Here is an 18,091-nt window from a genome sequence, read left to right as displayed (position 1 = left end):
CTTTCTCGGGGTCAGGCAATCGTACCACAGGTTGGCTGACCAGAGTTTCCTTCAAGCGCTCGAATGCTTCCTGACAAGCCGGTGTCCACTCGATTGCCTCGAACTTCTTTCCCTTGGTCAAGTTCGTCAGTGGTAGGGCAATTTCCGAGAAATGTGGCACGTACCTTCTATAGAAACCGAGCATTCCCAAAAACCTGCGTACTTCCTTCTTTGTTTTGGGTTCCCCCAGTGCTTTGAACTTCTCGATCTTCACCTCCTCTGGCATCATGCATCCCTGTCCCACTTTGTGTCCCAGGTAGACTACTTGTTGGTATCCCAGGAAACACTTCTTCGGTCTGGCTGCCAGATCCGCTGCCGCCATCCGTGTGAGTACAGCCCGCAGAGCCCTCAGGTGTTCGTCCCAGTCCTCGTTGGAGATCAACAAGTCGTCCACAAAGTTATCCACGTCCGTTCTTCCTAGTGGCTCGAGGAGTTTCCTCATCATCCTGGAGAAAATGGCACCTGCTGTTCTCAACCCAAACGGCATCCGAGTCCATCTAAACTGGCCTTGGGGGGTCGTGAATGCTGTCTTGTCTCGATCTGATTCTTTCACCGGAATTTGCCAATACCCTTTGGTCAAATCCAGTTTGGACAAGTACTTAGCCCGATGTAACTTGGCGAACAGATATTCGACGTCTGGCAGAGGTTCACCATCAAACCGCACAATCTGGTTCAATTTCCTGAAATCCTGGCAGGTTCTCATTTTTCCATCGGGCTTCTTGATCAAGACCAATGGAGCACTATAGGGCGACGCACAAGGCTCTATAACGCCTAGCTTCAACATGTCTTGCACTTCCTTCCTTATGCAATCCATGGCCACGTGAGGCAATGGGTACTGCCTCACTCGCACTGGTGTATCTTCGAGGACGGTGATTTCACATTCCTCAAGATTTGTAGTACGAGGAAGATCGGTGAATTGGTTCTCAAACTCAATCGTCAAATCCCTCAGCTCTTGTTGTTTTTGGGCGGGTAACACGTCATTGATGCTAACATCTTTGGGTCCCTCTCCCGCTTCTAATGGCACTAATGGAATGGTGTTCTGTCCTGCTGATACTTCAGGCACTTCTTCCAGTTCCTCTTCTTCCAGCACCACTCCTACAACCGCTGGGATCTCTCTCCTCCTGACGTATCTCTTCAAGAGGTTGACATGGAATAATTTCTTTTTACTCCCCACTTGAATCCGGTAGTCGTTCATGCCGCATCGCTCCTTGATGACGTAAGGTCCACGCCAAGCGATTTCCAGCTTGTTCTTTTTCATTGGAAGAAGCAGCAACACCTCATCTCCTTCCTTGAATTGTCTGTCTTCTGCCTTCCTGTCCGCTGCCCTTGCGTATCGCTCTGTCGCCTTCCCGAGGTTTTCTCTGGCAATCCTGCATGTCTCCTCAACTCGATTCCGCAGGTCCACAACGTACTCGGCAGTGGTTCTCACTTCTTGGTCTGTCTCTTCCTTGGTCCACAGCTTCCGTAATACCTGCATAGGTCCCCTCACAGTTCGCCCATAGAGTAGTTCAAACGGTGAGAATTTTAACGACTCCTGAGGAACTTCCCTATATGCAAACAAACACGCCGGAATGAACCTGTCCCATTCCTTGGGTTGCTCCTGGCAGAGTCGTTTCAGCATCTGTTTAAGCGTACCATTGAAACGTTCAACTAGACCATTGCATTGTGCGTGGTATGGAGTTGTGTACATTCCATGTACTGACATCAGGTTGTACACCTCCTGCATCATTTCGCTCTTGAACTGGGTACCGTTATCTGACAACACTTTTTCAGGTATGCCCACTCTGGTCCAGTTCTCCCACAACGCTTCCGCCACATGTGGTGTATCGATTTTCTTGAGAGGGGTTGCTTCAGGATACCGGGTGGCATAGTCTACTGTTACCAGTATGAAACGGTGTCCTCGGTCTGACGGCGGATGAATCGGCCCTATGATGTCCACCGCTACCTGCTTGAACGGGACATCGATCAACGGCATTCTTTCCAATGGTACTGGCTTCACTTTCCCTTTTGCCGTAGTTCTCTGGCAAGCGTCACATGATGCCACGTATCGTCTGATGTCGGGGCACATACCAGGCCAATAGAATTCTGTCCATATCCTATTCCTCAGACATGGGATTCAGAAAAAGTGATAATTAAGAAAAAAAAAAGTGGGGGTCTGGGGGCCGCAGAAGGCCCCCAGTAGGGTCCAGGGGCAACGCCCCTGGTCGGGGTCTGGGGGCGAAGCCCCCAGAAGCTGAAGGTTTTTAGTATTTTAGACACACAAAAATGGCCCTGAAATGCATATTTCAGCTTAATCATAGCCCCCCCCCCCCCCCCCTTTCTCTTCCTTCCCATGTTTCTCAAATTAATTTTACGCTAAGACTCAAAATAAGGAGGAGAAAGAGAGAGAGAGAGAGAGAGAGAGAGAGAGAGAGAGAGAGAGAGAGAGAGAGGCGGGGATGGGGGGGGGGGGGGTGGTGGCGTGTGACGGTGTGGTTTCAATGTTCTTACCTTGTCGGTGCCAAACGACCCCAGTGACTGATTACACGACTGGGTTTTCAGGATAGTCAGGTGCTTGTTGCTTTTCAAGTGGCTTTTGAGGGCAGTCTTTCCATTGGAACCGTAGTTGATAACATTAACATCGTTGCACAAAGTGCACTAAGCTTTTCCCGGCAAGTTGATTTTAGCAAAAGCATCGCCAACTTTCAGTTTCACGTCTTGTGTCTTCTGGCCTTTCTCGTATTTCCAGCTCAATGATACAACTTCATCGAGCCAGTCGAATCTCCAGAGATTTTTCTTGTACTTCTGCTGGTCAATTTCCCGGGATAGAACGGTTTCGTCTCGCTTTAGCTTCCTCATCATTTTGGCAAGTGGCTCGAAGCGATGTAAAAATGGCGCCGAATCATTCTCATACGGTATGCTTTAGCTTATACTGAATCCCCGATAGCTACGTTGAAACGGTGACTGTAGGAGACAAAGACACAGAGCGCGTTCCCATACGGATCGACCAGCAACAGTCTGACCGTTTTAGGAACCAACCGTTCAAGAATAGTATGGAATGGAGCGTCGCGATCAGCGGACCGGCCGAAAAACTTGGGTCTTTACCTACATATACCCCAACATTTTCTCAGCGGATTTGCACGAATCTCAAGAATGATCCCTGGAGCCTAAAAATTTACGGAATTCCGTAATTTTACGGAAGAATCCCATGTCTGATTCCTGGTTCTCGTTCCCCCTAGGTGTCCTGCCATGGGTGCATCGTGAGCTAATCTCATCACCTCGTTCTGGAACTCACTGGGCACCACTAACTGTCGGTGATCCACTCCATCTGCACCTGAGTATTCTCTGTACAACAAAGCTTTACGTATCACGAATCGAACATTCCCGGTTCCTTGTTGACGCCATGGCTTCTTTTCCACCGCCAACTCGCGCACACGTTTTAGGTGTGGATCCTCTTCTTGTGCTTGAGCCATTTCAGCACAGGTCCTTTGTGCCAAGGGGACTCCATTAATCTTCAATGTTAGATTCCCTCTCTCGTCTCTCCTTGCTTGTCCTCGTGTCTGAACTGCTGCGCACAAAGATGGAATTACATGTTTCTTTCCGTACACCGGAACTCTCACTTCCTTTCCATTTGGCAGGACCATGTAGTTTCCTATCAATACAGGAATTGCCATATTCTGAATAGCGACAGCTTCCACGTTCCCTACAAACACCGAAGATTCTAACTTCACGATGGCTATGGGAGCCTGTACTGTTCCCTGCTCTTCAAACACTCCTGACACTTCTCTTGTCCTGTTTGTGTACGTAGCCGGGTCGATGAGGTCAGCGCTAACACACAGCATTGGGCTTCCCGTGTCACGTATGGCTACCACTGCCTTCCCGTTCACCCTAACTGTCATGTCGAAAGTTTCTCCCTGAGTACGACGATCACACTTCCCACATAACCCTGAATGGATCTTGTAATTCGCTTCTACCTCCCGCATCAAGAAAACTTCTCTCACTGCAGTCTCCTCCGGTTCTGGACTGATGATAAGGGTTATTCCTGGACAGTTCCTCTTTACATGTCCGAACTTATGACATTTGTGACATTGTATGCCTGCCCCATACATTTCTCCGCCACCCCTCGGCTTCCCCGCTTCCGGGCAATTCCTTATGAGATGATCCCCTCCACATCCGAAACATTTGACAGTACTATCTTTTACCCTTTGTCCCTGGGTAAGTTGCACCCTACTGTCTGTCTTCCCATTGTTTCCTTTATCTTGGTTTTTCCCCCCTTTCTGTGATGAGTCGAAACCAGGACGTGCATCCACGAAACATTGAGCTTGCTCAACTGAATCAGCTACATTGGTGGCTTTGGACTGTCGAATGAACGTAGCGACAGACTGCGGGATGCCAGTAAGCAACTGTTCCAAAAGAACCAGGTCGAAGAGGTCCTTGTAAGTTCGTTGTTTTTCCGCTAGGTCCATCCAACTGTGCAGGTACCGCGTTATCCGGCTCACGTAGGTTGAAAACGTTTCTTCGCTCTTCCTTCTTGCTGCCCTGAACTTCTCTCGGTACGATTCTGCTGTACACCGGAATCCTCTCAGTAACTCTTTCTTCACTAACTGGTAATCTCGAGCGTCCTCCTTCGACATATCCCCAATCAAGGTCGTCGCTTTCACGTTGAGTTTGGTACTCACGCGTCTCGCCCATGTTGTCTGGTCCCAGTCTAACTCCTCTGCGAATCTCTCGAATTTGGTAAGATAAGCTTCTATATCCTCCTTGTTCTCGTCGAATGCAGGAAGTGTTACTTTGGTAGATTCTACCATTCCATCCCTCGCCTTCTGATGAGCTCGTTGATTATTTGCCCTTTGTTCCTCTAATCGTTCTGCGTGCCTCTGTGCTTCATCTTGAAGTTTCTTCATCTCATCGATTCTTTCAGACTCCATTCTTTCCATACGTTGAACTTTGGCCTCCTCAAAGTCACGCTGCTTTTGGGCCATACTCTCCTCAAACTCGCGTTGCTTCTGAGCTTCCACCCGTGCTTCTTCCAGTTTCCTTTCCTCCATCGCCAATTTCTTCTTCTCTAAACTCAACCTCTCCTTGTTGGCCCGTACGTCCTCTATCTCCTTTATCTTAGCGTCGGCGAATGCTCGAAGACTATCTCCCTTCAACTCCATCTGCGTTCCTAAAGTCATGAACTTCTGGTAGTACGTAATGGACTCCCCTTCTTCACGTCCTGGACTATGTAGAAGCTTCTCTCGAGTTGATTTTGCCTTCCTCATGAGTTCAGATGTAACTAATCCGGTTAAACTATCAGTCGCCTCGTCCTGTGACCTAAGTCGCCCTGACACCGGAGAATCCACTCCATCACCTCCCGTCGCCATTTTAGATAAAACGCTGCACCACTTGAAAAAATGTTGCATGCACGCGAAAGGAAAACGCATCAAACTGCGTACCGAAGCCCACCGAGAAATCGGACGAAATCCGCGTAAGTTATTGACATTTGGTTATACTTTACCACAATCAATAGCCACATAGCCTTAGCGTAATACCGGAATGAAACTTTACTTTAACCGAATCCGAATATAGAATACATGCGTATTTGCTAGTTCGATCTGCTTCAGTGGCGCCGTCTGACTTTAACGGATGGACTAAAGATGAATCCTTTGTGGCTAAGTAACCCAACACCTCTCAACCGCTGAGAGATGTCCAGTCCCCTCCAACCACCCACGGGATGTCTAAACAGTCACCCAAATTTCAAATCAAAACGGTCACCACTACCTCACACAAACCAACAAACACCACACACAAACTATACCAACAACACAAACAAACACAACAACAAACAAATTTGGTTCCAAAAAAAAAATAAATAACTAAAGGGTCCCAGAGCTTCGCCTCGAAAGCATATCACTCATGGGTCCCCGGCATCTCCACCATTGACACGTGACGACTTAACTCCACAAGATTGAGCAATCTTGGGATCACACGCAAACATACACCTCACTCACTAACGCACACCCAAGAAAGTTTACAAGTGGAGACAGACATCACTATGTATAAAAAGACTAAAGGAACCACATGTAACTTGCAAGCTTTATATAATAAACACAAATTTATGCACGAAACATCCACACAATTAACGTGTACACTCTACAAATACTACGAAAATTGACGACACATGAATTCACATGAAATTATCCTGGAACTCCAGTCCTAAGCACCCCCCCTATGGTTAAATAGCCTGTTAGTATACGGCGCTCAATAAGGTCGCATCACCAAATTACACGAACACAGACACATGCTTTAACCACGACAGGGTACTTAGCTTTTTCGGGATACACAACGCCCACCAAGGCCTCACATGTCCTTCCCTCCTCAGAAGGCCGCAGCTTCCTGATCCTGACCCCCTAGAAAGGTCCCCGACTGCCTAAGCACGTCGAACCCAGCTCCAGTCCTTCGGAGCTATTCCCCAGATTCCTAGGCATGTAGAGTTGACCAGACTCCTTCCTCATGCTGTCTTCTGGTGGTCCTGCGTACACTCTGGGTGGAATCTACTGGTCGGAGTAACCCACGCCGCTCTTCTTGCGTTGCTGTGAGCCGTATCGCCTCCTGACAGCGTCCCATATGTCCAGATCACAACGCCTTCACGTGAACACACGTCCCTCCTCCGTTCTCTCTCCGGCCAACTGCATGTAAATAAAATCAGCACGTTAATACTGAACAATAACATCCCTAGCTACCTGGCGTGTATCGATGGTTGTGTTGGTGTTCATCGGTGATGCAAACCTTTAGCGCATCATACCGATGGACATCAAGATCGAAACTTTACACCAAGTAACCATGTATGGAAAAGGATAATTATTTAATACATTAGCTATACAACGGGGCTTTTCAATATAGATTTATAGTTTGCTTAAACCTATAAACTTATTGTATTTATCATGACCATATACGCCATGTGATATGTTACAAATAACTGGACAAACGTTCACTAATGTTAGATTGTGGTATCCAACTTTAACATTACATTACGCAACCACAATTGCATGACACAACACCCATATCCCCACATGTATGATAACTCCCCGCGTAATATTACACACTATAATATGAAGGTATAAAACAACATGCTCAATAACATAAGGATACAAAAGTTGTCGGAAAGTAGACCGCCATCTTGTATAAAATGTGATATTCCGTGTAAACGAATATTTAACAGTTATGTGCAAATAATTACACACATATAATTCCACTGTATGTTCACTGCATATCACTTCCAAACATGCATTAATATACATGTAAATCCTGAGGCTCCCTATACGAATAGGTAGTAATGGGCCGGTCGATGTAATTCTCATATTTCCCGTGCAACTTCCCACGGACATAAACACGCTTCAAAATCACCGTGTCCCACAATATTACAACACTACTGAAACGTAAACACAAACGAAACAAACATTAGACAACGACATCTACTCAGCCACAGCAATTCGAAACAATAGTCAACTCAACTCAACTCAAATTTTATTGGCTTCAATTTTCATAGAAGAATTTGTCTTGCGCTTGGGAGAAAATAAGAGTATAACATATAAAAACAGCATTCATATCACATTTCATGTATCACACACAGTAATCACTAGTATAAGCCTACAATTATCACATTTGTACCTGTATCATACATGCAAATAAATAGTATCACATTTCCACGTATCACACACAATATATACATTACATAACATACAGCAAGCTTCCATCTCCCGCGCCCCCCCCCCCCCCCCTCCCACACATACATATCCTCGCACGTGCGTCGACTCCATACAAATGACATCATCAGTCCATTAACTAAAATGCACAATGACTAGTAGTGGGTACATGATACTTAATACGTGCTCAACTAGACCTGCTAACTAAAATAATAACAGAAACAAAAACAAGGACTGGGCACAACATTTACACGTGTGTGACCTACTTACATCAAGTGCCTGTGATCTATAAATAACAATGATTGCGTTTAAAGTAAAACATGAATAATGCCGATGTTTGCTAACAATGAATACATAATAACTAAGATAAGAATGTATGTGCTTTCATAATATGATTATTTTATAAAACACAGTGGGGAAATTTGGAAAATAATTTTTATACGAAACTGCGCACATCGAGTCGAGCTCTGTGGCGTGTGTGTTCGGAGGCAGGAGACACACATGGCTGTGGATATTAATGTTCGGTGGATTAAAAAGGATACCCCGACTTCGGCAGGGCAGAAGGAGGTACAAGACGGTGTGCTGTATTGCTGTGTGTGAGTGTCCACCCGCCAAGTCAATGACAACGCTCACCGTAAAAAACCGCCGGGTGATGGAGTACTCGCGCCCGCCAGTACGTCTGCAACCGTACCGTTGACTCTCTCGGGTAGCACTGAACCAAAACCGTGCTAGTTCGCTGACGGGGTGCCAAAGTGTATTCGTACACCGCTGACCCGGACTATGTTAATTCTTCTCTTACTAAATAGCCTATAGATACGCTATAATATAATTTATGCATTACACTATATTATCTTACCAGGTGAAATGAACATTATTTAATTTGCACTACTGTGCCCAACAAATATTTACAAACTTTCGTTTTCTGCAGCTTGACCTGGTTTGTTCACCGCGCGTTACCGGGTGACTATAGCCCGTTCCACGATTCGAACACAAACTTGCAAATACGCGAAGTTACAGGCGTAAAGCATCTCACATCCCACACGCATACATTCTACAATAGTGTTTGGACTCCAATGCTTATGTTGTAAATAACACAATTATTATATACACTCAAACATATAACAATTACATCATCTCGTGTATCTACAAAAAGCCTGTTTAAGCTTCTTCTGCATCTCTAAAACCTCGGGTTGTGACAAGGACGAAGCAGCCTGAAACCCCGAAGCCAGCAGTCCCCTGCGTATAAAGCAGCGGGAAAGGTGAAGGCTGAAGACCACTATCCTAAGGTGCGGAACAAGCCAAAAGTGTGGCATGAGGTAGGCAATCACCGGAGACTCAGCAAATGAAACAAATTGTGAGAAAGCCTGTGAAAACCCAAAGCCATCCCGGAAGAGGAAGGAAGAGAGACACCCCCAACCTATCCGGGACAAAGTAAACTGCAAAGGCAGCCGCTCTATGTATGGGAAACCTACAACCAGTAGGCAACCCTATACACTACCCCTCCTCCAACAAGGAGTCCGACCTAACCACCAGTTGTGTAAAACACAAAAGGAGGGGAGACCGGGGAGGTCGCGCACTAAATACTCCTGCCGATAACACCGCCAAGAGTGTGGATGAAAAGCGTGATCAGTCTCTGACTGCCAACCCAACACCGCCCACCTGAACAAGAGGTGGGGGGAAGAGGGGTTGGTAACTGGCACAGATCTCTGCCGAGAAGGAGATAGAGTGGAGAAACAAGACAAAGCCGGGCCCGGCGCATCTTACCCCACCCGCTGTGCGAGAGAAGCAACCCAGTGCTAAGAACCAGACTACCTGGTTTGAACCACAACTCACCCCAAGTGGGGAGGGGGGTGGTCCAGCACAGCCGCAACCCCTAGAGGGGGTAAGGACTGAAACAGAGAAACGGCCGTAAACGGCCGATCCTCGCTCGTCCACCTGCCAAAGTCAAGTAGCCCTATCACTCACCCACCCCTAGGAGGGGGGGGGGGGTGACCTATGCTGGCTAAGGACAATGACCACTGGCCAGGTGATACTATAGCCGAGTCCCCGCAGACCATTGTGAATACAAAGAATGGGAGACTGGAGAGAAAGAGTATATTCTGTCTCCGCCTGTCCCAGGTAGACAGCCGGCACAGCCCGTGCAGAGAACAAAACGGAGCAAAGCTCATTGTTCCCTGACCACTGTGCGAGACACCCTGCCGAGAACAAAAAAGAGTCGAGCTCATTGTTCCGCGACCGCTACCCGCGACGAGCGCGGGCAGCTAACACAGCCACCTGTCCCAAATGGAGCAGAGAAGGAGTATGTAACGTAGCCTGGGAAGCCGTACATAGCACCCCCGCTGTGTAGAAAGGCCTCGATAGATGAGGAGAACGATTGTCAGGCCAGGCCATAGAGGCACAGACTGTGAAGACAGTCTAACATCGCCCACCCCGTCCAACCCAGAGGGAGGGAAAGGGTGGACCCGCGACAAACGCGGGCAGCTAACACAGCCACCTGTCCCAAAAGGAGCAGAGAAGGAGTATGTAACGTAGCCTGGAAAGCCGTACATAGCACCCCCGCTGTGTAGAAAGGCCTGAGCCACCCCATGCCCCAGATGGGGAGGGGGGTGGCTCGTCACAGCAGTAAGAGCGACGGAGAGAGACGAACCGAGCAACGGCCGACCCCCCTCCGTCCACCTGCTGTAGTCCTATAGCCCACCGCCCGCCCACCCCGATAGGGGAGGCGAACGATTGTCGGGCCAGGACAATAGAGGTACAGACTGTGAAGACAGTCCAACAGCGCCCACCCCGTCCAACCCAGAGGGAGGGAAAGGGTGGAACGCTACTCCAGCCCCCACCCGATCCTGCCCGGTGGGCGGGAAAGAGTGAGCCACTGATACCCCCCCCCACCCTGCCCCAAACGGAGCAGAGAAGGGGTATGTAACGTCGCCTGGAAAGCCGCCACCCGAACGCGCCCGGGGGGCGGGAAAGGGTGGGAAGCTAACACGGCCCCCTGCCCGCAAAGGGCAGAGTGGGACAAGCCCTGGCCGTGACTTACCGTGCCCCCCCACTCCCCCTTCCTCACGGTAAGGGGGCTGCATGACCGACCCAGCAGTGCTGTTTTAAAGCAAGCCGAGCGGCCAAGGCAGGCGGGGAGCTGGCCCCCTCTCCTAAAGGAGAGGGTGCTCGCGAACAACCCAGTCTACCAGTGGCAGAAAGGACTGAACCGAACTGGCCGTTTGCACCAGGCGACGGTGCGACGCAGGAGCGCCCCCCCTATCCCCCCCCATTGGCGGGGGGCTGCGTAACACACTGTGAAGTACCGGCGGTAATCAGAGTGGTTAAACGCAGGCAGGGAGCAGGCCCCCCCTCCGAAAGGAAGGGGTGCTCGAGAACAGCCCAGAGCCACCAGAGGCAAAAAACGGGCTGAACCGAACAGGCCATTTGCACTTGACCACAGTGCGAAGCTGACGAACGGGAGGGCGGGAACCGCCGATCGCGCCTGAAACAGCTGAAAACACAGACCAAAACATCGTTAAGTCCCCCCAAAAGGAGGACATTGACTGATTCCTCTTACTCAGAGAAAGGGGAAAGAATAGCCACACGGCCACCCCCCCCCCCCCCCATCAGTCGCACCGACGACGATCCAACAAAAAGTCTATAAGGAGCCTAAAGGCTGATTAACCCCAACAGGGGAAGCGAGCTGTGAAAGAACTGAACCCACCCTCGGAGGGATAGGAACATAAAAAGAAGTGCTGTTTGACGGATCTACGACCCGCATAATAGGCAAATCAAAGTTCTTAGGCTACTCTTAGGTATAGTTTTCTAAACCAGGCTAAGAGCCTTGTCACCTTCCAGTCTCGCGCCACGTTTAGCTTTGTTGTCGGCCATTTTAAGACCGGCGAAAAACAGTCACCCAGAACAAAAAACTTCTGCGTGCGTGTTCAACACAAAGCTATCAACATTTATACCAAACATACACAGGAAAGATCTCACCAAAAGGTAGACGGACAGGTAGACCCCCAAGAACCGGCTAGTCTCAAGGACGAGCAGGCATGTGAAGGCCAAAAGTGAGAGCGAAATTCGGACACGTCCACCGTGTGTTGTCGAAAGTCGAGAATGATTATGACGGATGCTGGCGCTCACGTGGTGCGCAGGGTGTTATGGGTAACCGAGCAAGGTCAGGCCATAGCAACGGCTATGGCGTCGCTTTTAGCTTGGTTACCACCCTACTAAGGGCAGGTAATTTGAGAGGTTTTTCGACATCTAGCATGTGGGACTAAAGTCAATGCATTCATAAGAATTGGAGTAAGAATATGTGATTAAATTTCATGAAGTTGACTGAGTAGGTTACCAGATATCGGGATTTTACACCTTTCTCTGGGTAAGTCACTAAGTGATAGCAAAGAAGAGATTCTGCGTTTGGGAATTACTACAATTAGAGTTTAGGACCGGTGAACCATTAACTTTGAACCATTATTCTTCTTGTTTCAAAGCACATTTCTCTACCTCATGTTATATTATTTCAAACTTAAATATGTCAACGTATGTATGATAGTTACCCAGTCAAATATATCTTTTTTTGTTAGCTGTTGGCACTCCATGGATATCGCTTTTAATTTTAACGCCAGCTCACTGATAATCTTTCAAAGTAGTTTCTTCATTTTTAAATCTCAATTCATAAAATTCACATTCCACATACATACATACCCACAGCACTAAAATAAGTAACATGCAAATAATAAAATCAACTGTAGGAGGTTACCCTCACAAAAATGAAGAATATTTTGCCCACTTACTGTGCTGGTTAATCAACATGCGTATACTAATGCGGCTCATGTAGAACCGGTCAAGGAAATACTGGATGCGGTTCTCTGTGCTGGATTCAATGCCATAGGCTTCTTTCAGTTCTAAAATACCCTGAGGACAAACAACAAAATTGTTTAAAGATGATATTTAACACTCCTAAAAAATAAATTTCTACTGAAAATTGACTTGCTTGCAGAATCCTAAAGAGAAACTAACTACTAAAAGAACACATTTTAGTTGTTTGTTTCTTAAACATGATTTTGAGATATTGTTTTCCTCTATTTCAACATATGTATATTATAATAAATAATTTTAAAGTTGGAAAGCATTCAGAATCCCAATGTGTAATCTAGAGTGCATGTTGACATTGGTGCTGGTTATCCTGAATGCACCAAATATTATGTTATGATTTGAAAAGAAAGGACGTACAAAGACAGACTTGAATGAGTAAAACATTTCCTTCAAAGCAAGAAGCATGTATCATTCACATGCTTAATTGTGATTCTAACATGCACAAATAATTTTTTAATCAACACGGACAGACTCAAATATTAACCAGGTACTGTTACACAAACGCTGAAATCATGGACATTGTTTAATTAAATCATACATGCATGTACATCTGAACTAAAAGTCTGTTCACTGAGTAGTTGTGAACTATTCAACATCAAGTAAAGCTCTTCCTTCTGATACAGCAGACATACAGGCAGGCACTAAGAATTTTATATTTACCCTACCCCTCAGGCCTGACACCTAGTCAATAACTGGACCAGAAAATCAATGCCAACAGCCACAAGCCTGGACATTCAATGGGCTACATTTGCTGATGACGTCAATACCTCAAAAATGAGTATCTTTTATAAAACAAATGACAGACTTTAGACTTTATTAAATGCACCATATGCTGTGTGTGGGTGTGATTTTGTCAAATGTTCCCATCCGTTATAGGACTACAAAGCAAATATGAAATTTATCATGGCGTCTCGCTCTCTCTCAAACCAAGTACACATGATTAAGACATAGTACCTGAGCCATAGTTTCCACCACATTTGAATGTCTGTTTCTGATGTGGCATAGCATGTCTGCGAAGCTGCAATCAAAGCATCAATCAAGAAATCAACCAATGCATCACTCACACACACACACACCTTGACCTCCAACCCAATTGTAGACTCCCTTTTGCCTTTGCTCTTGAACCCTGTTGTTAAGACATACACTTCCTTCCTAGCCTTGGGAGGGGAAGGTTGTTTGCTTATTAAATGCTCTTCCCCTTGTCCCTGTACACCAACTACCCTACATACAGACACCCTCCCGCAGCTCAACCCTTCTTTGCAAGCTTCACAGGTGGGCAACATGGCATGGATTGGTCTGAGATTTGAGAAGGGACCCACATCAGACCGAGAGTCAAATTGATTTAAAATAAAACCATAACATATGCTTTCATTAGAAAACTTGCTCATGTAAATTACATACCGACTAATGTTATTGGGGCTTTTATAAACACATGCACACACACTTATTCCCCCCTCTGCTTCTTTACCTCTGTAACCTTGTAGAGCTAGTTATTTTTCGATAATGACCCAGCAACCAAACAAATAACGAGCCAGCAACAGCCTGAATCCTCGATAGTGCAATGGGTTGAGAAGCTGTTCTGTTTCGGTACTACTTTTGCGACTGAAAAGTTCCGAACGCTCTATACGTACGAAGTATACATCTCTGGAGCAAACAATACAAACATACCGAATTTAAATTAACAACTACAGGCCTGAACACATGAATCTCCATATAAAATCCATGAGTTCGGTTGTTTTCGGAATCTAGATCTGCCGTGCACAAACGTTCATCACAAGCAAATTCCCAAGGCAAGTAACTCATACTTTGTCTAGCGACAAGAGTAGTTCCCCTTCTTTTCACTCAGTTTCTTCGACAACACTGACTGCAATCCGACGGTCAGTTTTCAACAATATTTCATTTTATAAACAGATCACACGCAACCAAATGCACACATCTCATCAATTTAAACAACATAAAGCGGTTTCATACACTATTTTCCCCAGAAAACTGAACTTCATACAGTAATTAACGTTGGAACACGGGTGCAAAAGTTCGTCTGCTAGTCCCATTTGACGAAAGAACATTATCCTAAGCGATACTAAATCATAAACAGAACACACAATATCTGCCTTTACCGCCACAGCAGAATAACAGCATATCTGTGTACTTGATTTTAGTCCAAAACAGGGAAACTGACAAGAAGTGTTAACAGAATGGAATGATTTGCACGGAACTATACAACCGCGCATTAATCGATTGCCTGCGCAGGTTGACTGGTTGAGTGATTCGGATTCGATCAAACTTTCGCACAAAAACTCCTGTTTTCTTTGAATAACTGAAGAAAGGAGGAATAAAGAGGTTACACACCTCGTCTCAGTGATTATTAAAAATAATGGTCTCAGTTCGCGGTCATGAAAAAGCTCGCTGAAGCTCGCATTTTTCATGATCCGCCAACTTCGACCATTATTTTTAATAATCACTGAGACTCGGCATGTAACCCTTACATACACGCGCACACAGAAAATTACAATAACAAAAAACTCAGGGCACACTTACTCATTGAGTGTCTTTTCAGAGGGACTGGATGCTGTCTCAAACTGGATCAGTTCCCTAAAGCTTTGCTCGTACCTGTAATACCAAACCACACCTTCTTTACAAAGCTTTCTTCATGCATACAATACTATCACTGCACAGCTTAGTTCATTCCTAAAACAGGACCTTCATTAACAATCTTTCCATTTGATTATCATAATACTAATAGCCACCATCTCTATTGGGCTCGATTTCAACAGACTGCTTTGTGGCGTCGCAGCAGTAAATGTTGTACATAATGTGGATGCACTATTTGACTTGCTGAATGGAATTCTTTCGAGTCTTTTTGAAACTCTATGCACCCATGATACACAGCAAATTAGTAAATAATATCCTATCATAATGCACACCAATCCACAACTAAACAAGAAGGGCAAAGCCCATACGACTCACATGCTTGACCTTGACATGACCTTGACCTTCAGGGTCAAGGTCAAATAACTAAACCTAGCAATGACATCATACACTAAGAACTGCTTTACACATTTTTCCTACCAAAATACATGTGACCTTGACCCAAGGTCAAGGTCATCCAAGGTCATGCAACACAAAGCTGTTAATTCAAGACATAGGAAGTACAATGGTGCTTATTGGCTCTTTCTACCATGAGATATGGTCACTTTTAGTGGTTCACTACCTTATTTTGGTCACATTTCATAAGGGTCAAAGTGACCTTGACCTTGATCATATGTGACCAAATGTGTCTCATGATGAAAGCATAACATGTGCCCCACATAATTTTTAAGTTTGAAACAGTTATCTTCCATAGTTCAGGGTCAAGGTCACTTCAAAATATGTATACAATCCAACTTTGAAGAGCTCCTGTGACCTTGACCTTGAAGCAAGGTAAACCAAACTGGTATCAAAAGATGGGGCTTACTTTGCCCTATATATCATATATAGGTGAGGTATTGAATCTCAAAAACTTCAGAGAAAATGGGAAAAATAGCTGTTTTTTAGACAACATTTATGGCCCCTGTGACCTTGACCTTGAAGCAAGGTCAAGATGCTATGTATGTTTTTTGGGGCCTTGTCATCATACACCATCTTGCCAAATTTGGTACTGATAGACTGAATAGTGTCCAAGAAATATCCAACGTTAAAGTTTTCCGGACGGACGGACGACTCGGGTGAGTACATAGACTCACTTTTGCTTCGCATGTGAGTCAAAAATGTAAGAACACACAAAAATAAGGAATGTTAGGCCGAGAAAAAAATTCAATGTGTGTGTGACTGACCAGCTGATGACGAGAGACAGTCATGCAGAAGGCATGCAAGTATGAGTGTGACTGACCAGCTGATGACCAGAGACAGTCATGCAGAAGGCATGCAAGTGTGAGTGTGACCGACCTGTTGATGACCAGAGACAGTCACGCAGAAGGCATGCAAGTGTGAGTGTGACCGACCTGTTGTCAGTGTTGATGACCAGAGACAGTCATGCAGATGGCATGCAAGTGTGAGTGTGACCGACCTGTTGATGACCAGAGACAGTCATGCAGAAGGCATGCAAGTGTGAGTGTGACCGACCTGTTGATGACCAGAGACAGTCATGCAGAAGGCATGTAAGTGTGAGTGTGACTAACCAGTTGATGACCAGAGACAGTCATGCAGAAGGCATGTAAGTGTGAGTGTGACCGACCTGTTGATGACCAGAGACAGTCATGCAGAAGGCATGCAAGTGTGACCGACCTGTTGATGACCAGAGACAGTCATGCAGAAGGCATGTAAGTGTTAGTGTGACTGACCAGTTGATGACGAGAGACAGTCAATGAGTCATGCAGAAGGCATGTAAGTGTGAGTGTGACTGACCAGTTGATGACGAGAGACAGCCAATGAGTCATGCAGAAGGCATGCAATTTCCGTCAGTGCGTCAAAGGGCGCATTGAGATTACGTACCACTGCGCCACCAAATGTACACTTTACATCGGATTACACACACACACACACATACAGAGATAACACGATATAGCGGCTAATTCTCAGATGGCACCATATTGCACCATTTTGCATCTTTGGTCAAAACGCGTACAGGCCTCTGTGTCGCGTCTTGCCTTCGACTAAGTCCCATCGGAATTTGGTTGAGGGGGACAAATGTCCCATTGCCCTTTTCTCCCAGGTTAAACCCTGCCAGTTGATGACGAGAGACAGTTAATGAGTCATGCAGAAGCAGTCAATGAGTCATGCAGAAGGCATGCATGTGTGAGTGTGACCGACCTGTTCAGATGACCAGACATGCAGTCACTGGCACATGCAGAAGGCATGTAAGTGCAAGTGTGACTAACCAGTTGATGACGAGAGACAGTCAATGAGTCATGCAGAAGGCATGTAAGTGTGAGTGTGACTGACCAGTTCATTACGAGAGACACAGAAGGCATGTGTAGAAGGTTGTCGGGCAGCAGGCTGATCTCCTTCATGATGTTGGCCAGGCGAACTGGCAACTCCTTCTGCAGGAAGTGGAAAGAGGCATCCTGAGACCCAGATTTTGTACCTGGTGGACAAAAGCACATTTGTAGGACTTGGGGATCGCCATACACACATTTAAAAACGTATACATCATGTAAAAATCCATCCTACCCCAGGGATGTCGTTAGGCGTCGGACATCGGACATTGACAGATTAAAAGGCTCAAATGTCCGATTCACTTAGCCGCATGGCGGTCAGATGTCCTATCGTTTTCAACTGAGCGCAGTCATTGTCCGATAAGAACTCCATTCCTTCGGACAGCGCGTTATTTGATAATTTTCCTTTCATGATAATAATCTTCAAAAAGTGACCGAGCGCTCTCGCGTACAGGTGCACTGAAGTTGTGCAGTGCAGATCTTGCGTTTTCCAAACCGTTTGCGGTATGAGCCGTTTGCGTACACCCGTCTACAGCACACTAAAGTTAGGAGTACGGGAGACAACTCCAACTGACCAAGGCTCGCGTATGCTTTAATTTGCTTTCGGTTAGA

The 18,091-nt window shown here is 46.1% G+C and overlaps 1 protein-coding gene across 4 annotated transcripts in view; it reads right to left on the bottom strand.

Annotated features, from left to right (window-relative positions):
* The window catches only part of LOC138947654 (pyruvate dehydrogenase (acetyl-transferring) kinase, mitochondrial-like), a 50,228-nt gene that overhangs the window by 19,680 nt on the left and 12,457 nt on the right, over positions 1 to 18,091 (bottom strand). For all 4 annotated transcript variants that reach the window (XM_070319177.1, XM_070319179.1, XM_070319178.1 and 1 more), the window contains exons 2-5: positions 17,487 to 17,628; positions 15,105 to 15,176; positions 13,521 to 13,584; positions 12,485 to 12,605 (exon numbers count right to left, since the gene is read on the bottom strand). In XM_070319177.1, the coding sequence (XP_070175278.1) occupies positions 12,485 to 12,605; positions 13,521 to 13,584; positions 15,105 to 15,176; positions 17,487 to 17,628 (399 nt within the window). The remainder of the gene's footprint in view (positions 1 to 12,484; positions 12,606 to 13,520; positions 13,585 to 15,104; positions 15,177 to 17,486; positions 17,629 to 18,091) is intronic.

The sequence above is a fragment of the Littorina saxatilis genome, linkage group LG14 (genome assembly GCF_037325665.1).
Source record: "Littorina saxatilis isolate snail1 linkage group LG14, US_GU_Lsax_2.0, whole genome shotgun sequence".
Taxonomy (NCBI): Eukaryota; Metazoa; Mollusca; class Gastropoda; order Littorinimorpha; family Littorinidae; genus Littorina; species Littorina saxatilis.
The sequence above is the reverse complement of the archived record's forward strand: the minus strand, read 5'-3'. Positions and strand labels throughout refer to the sequence as shown.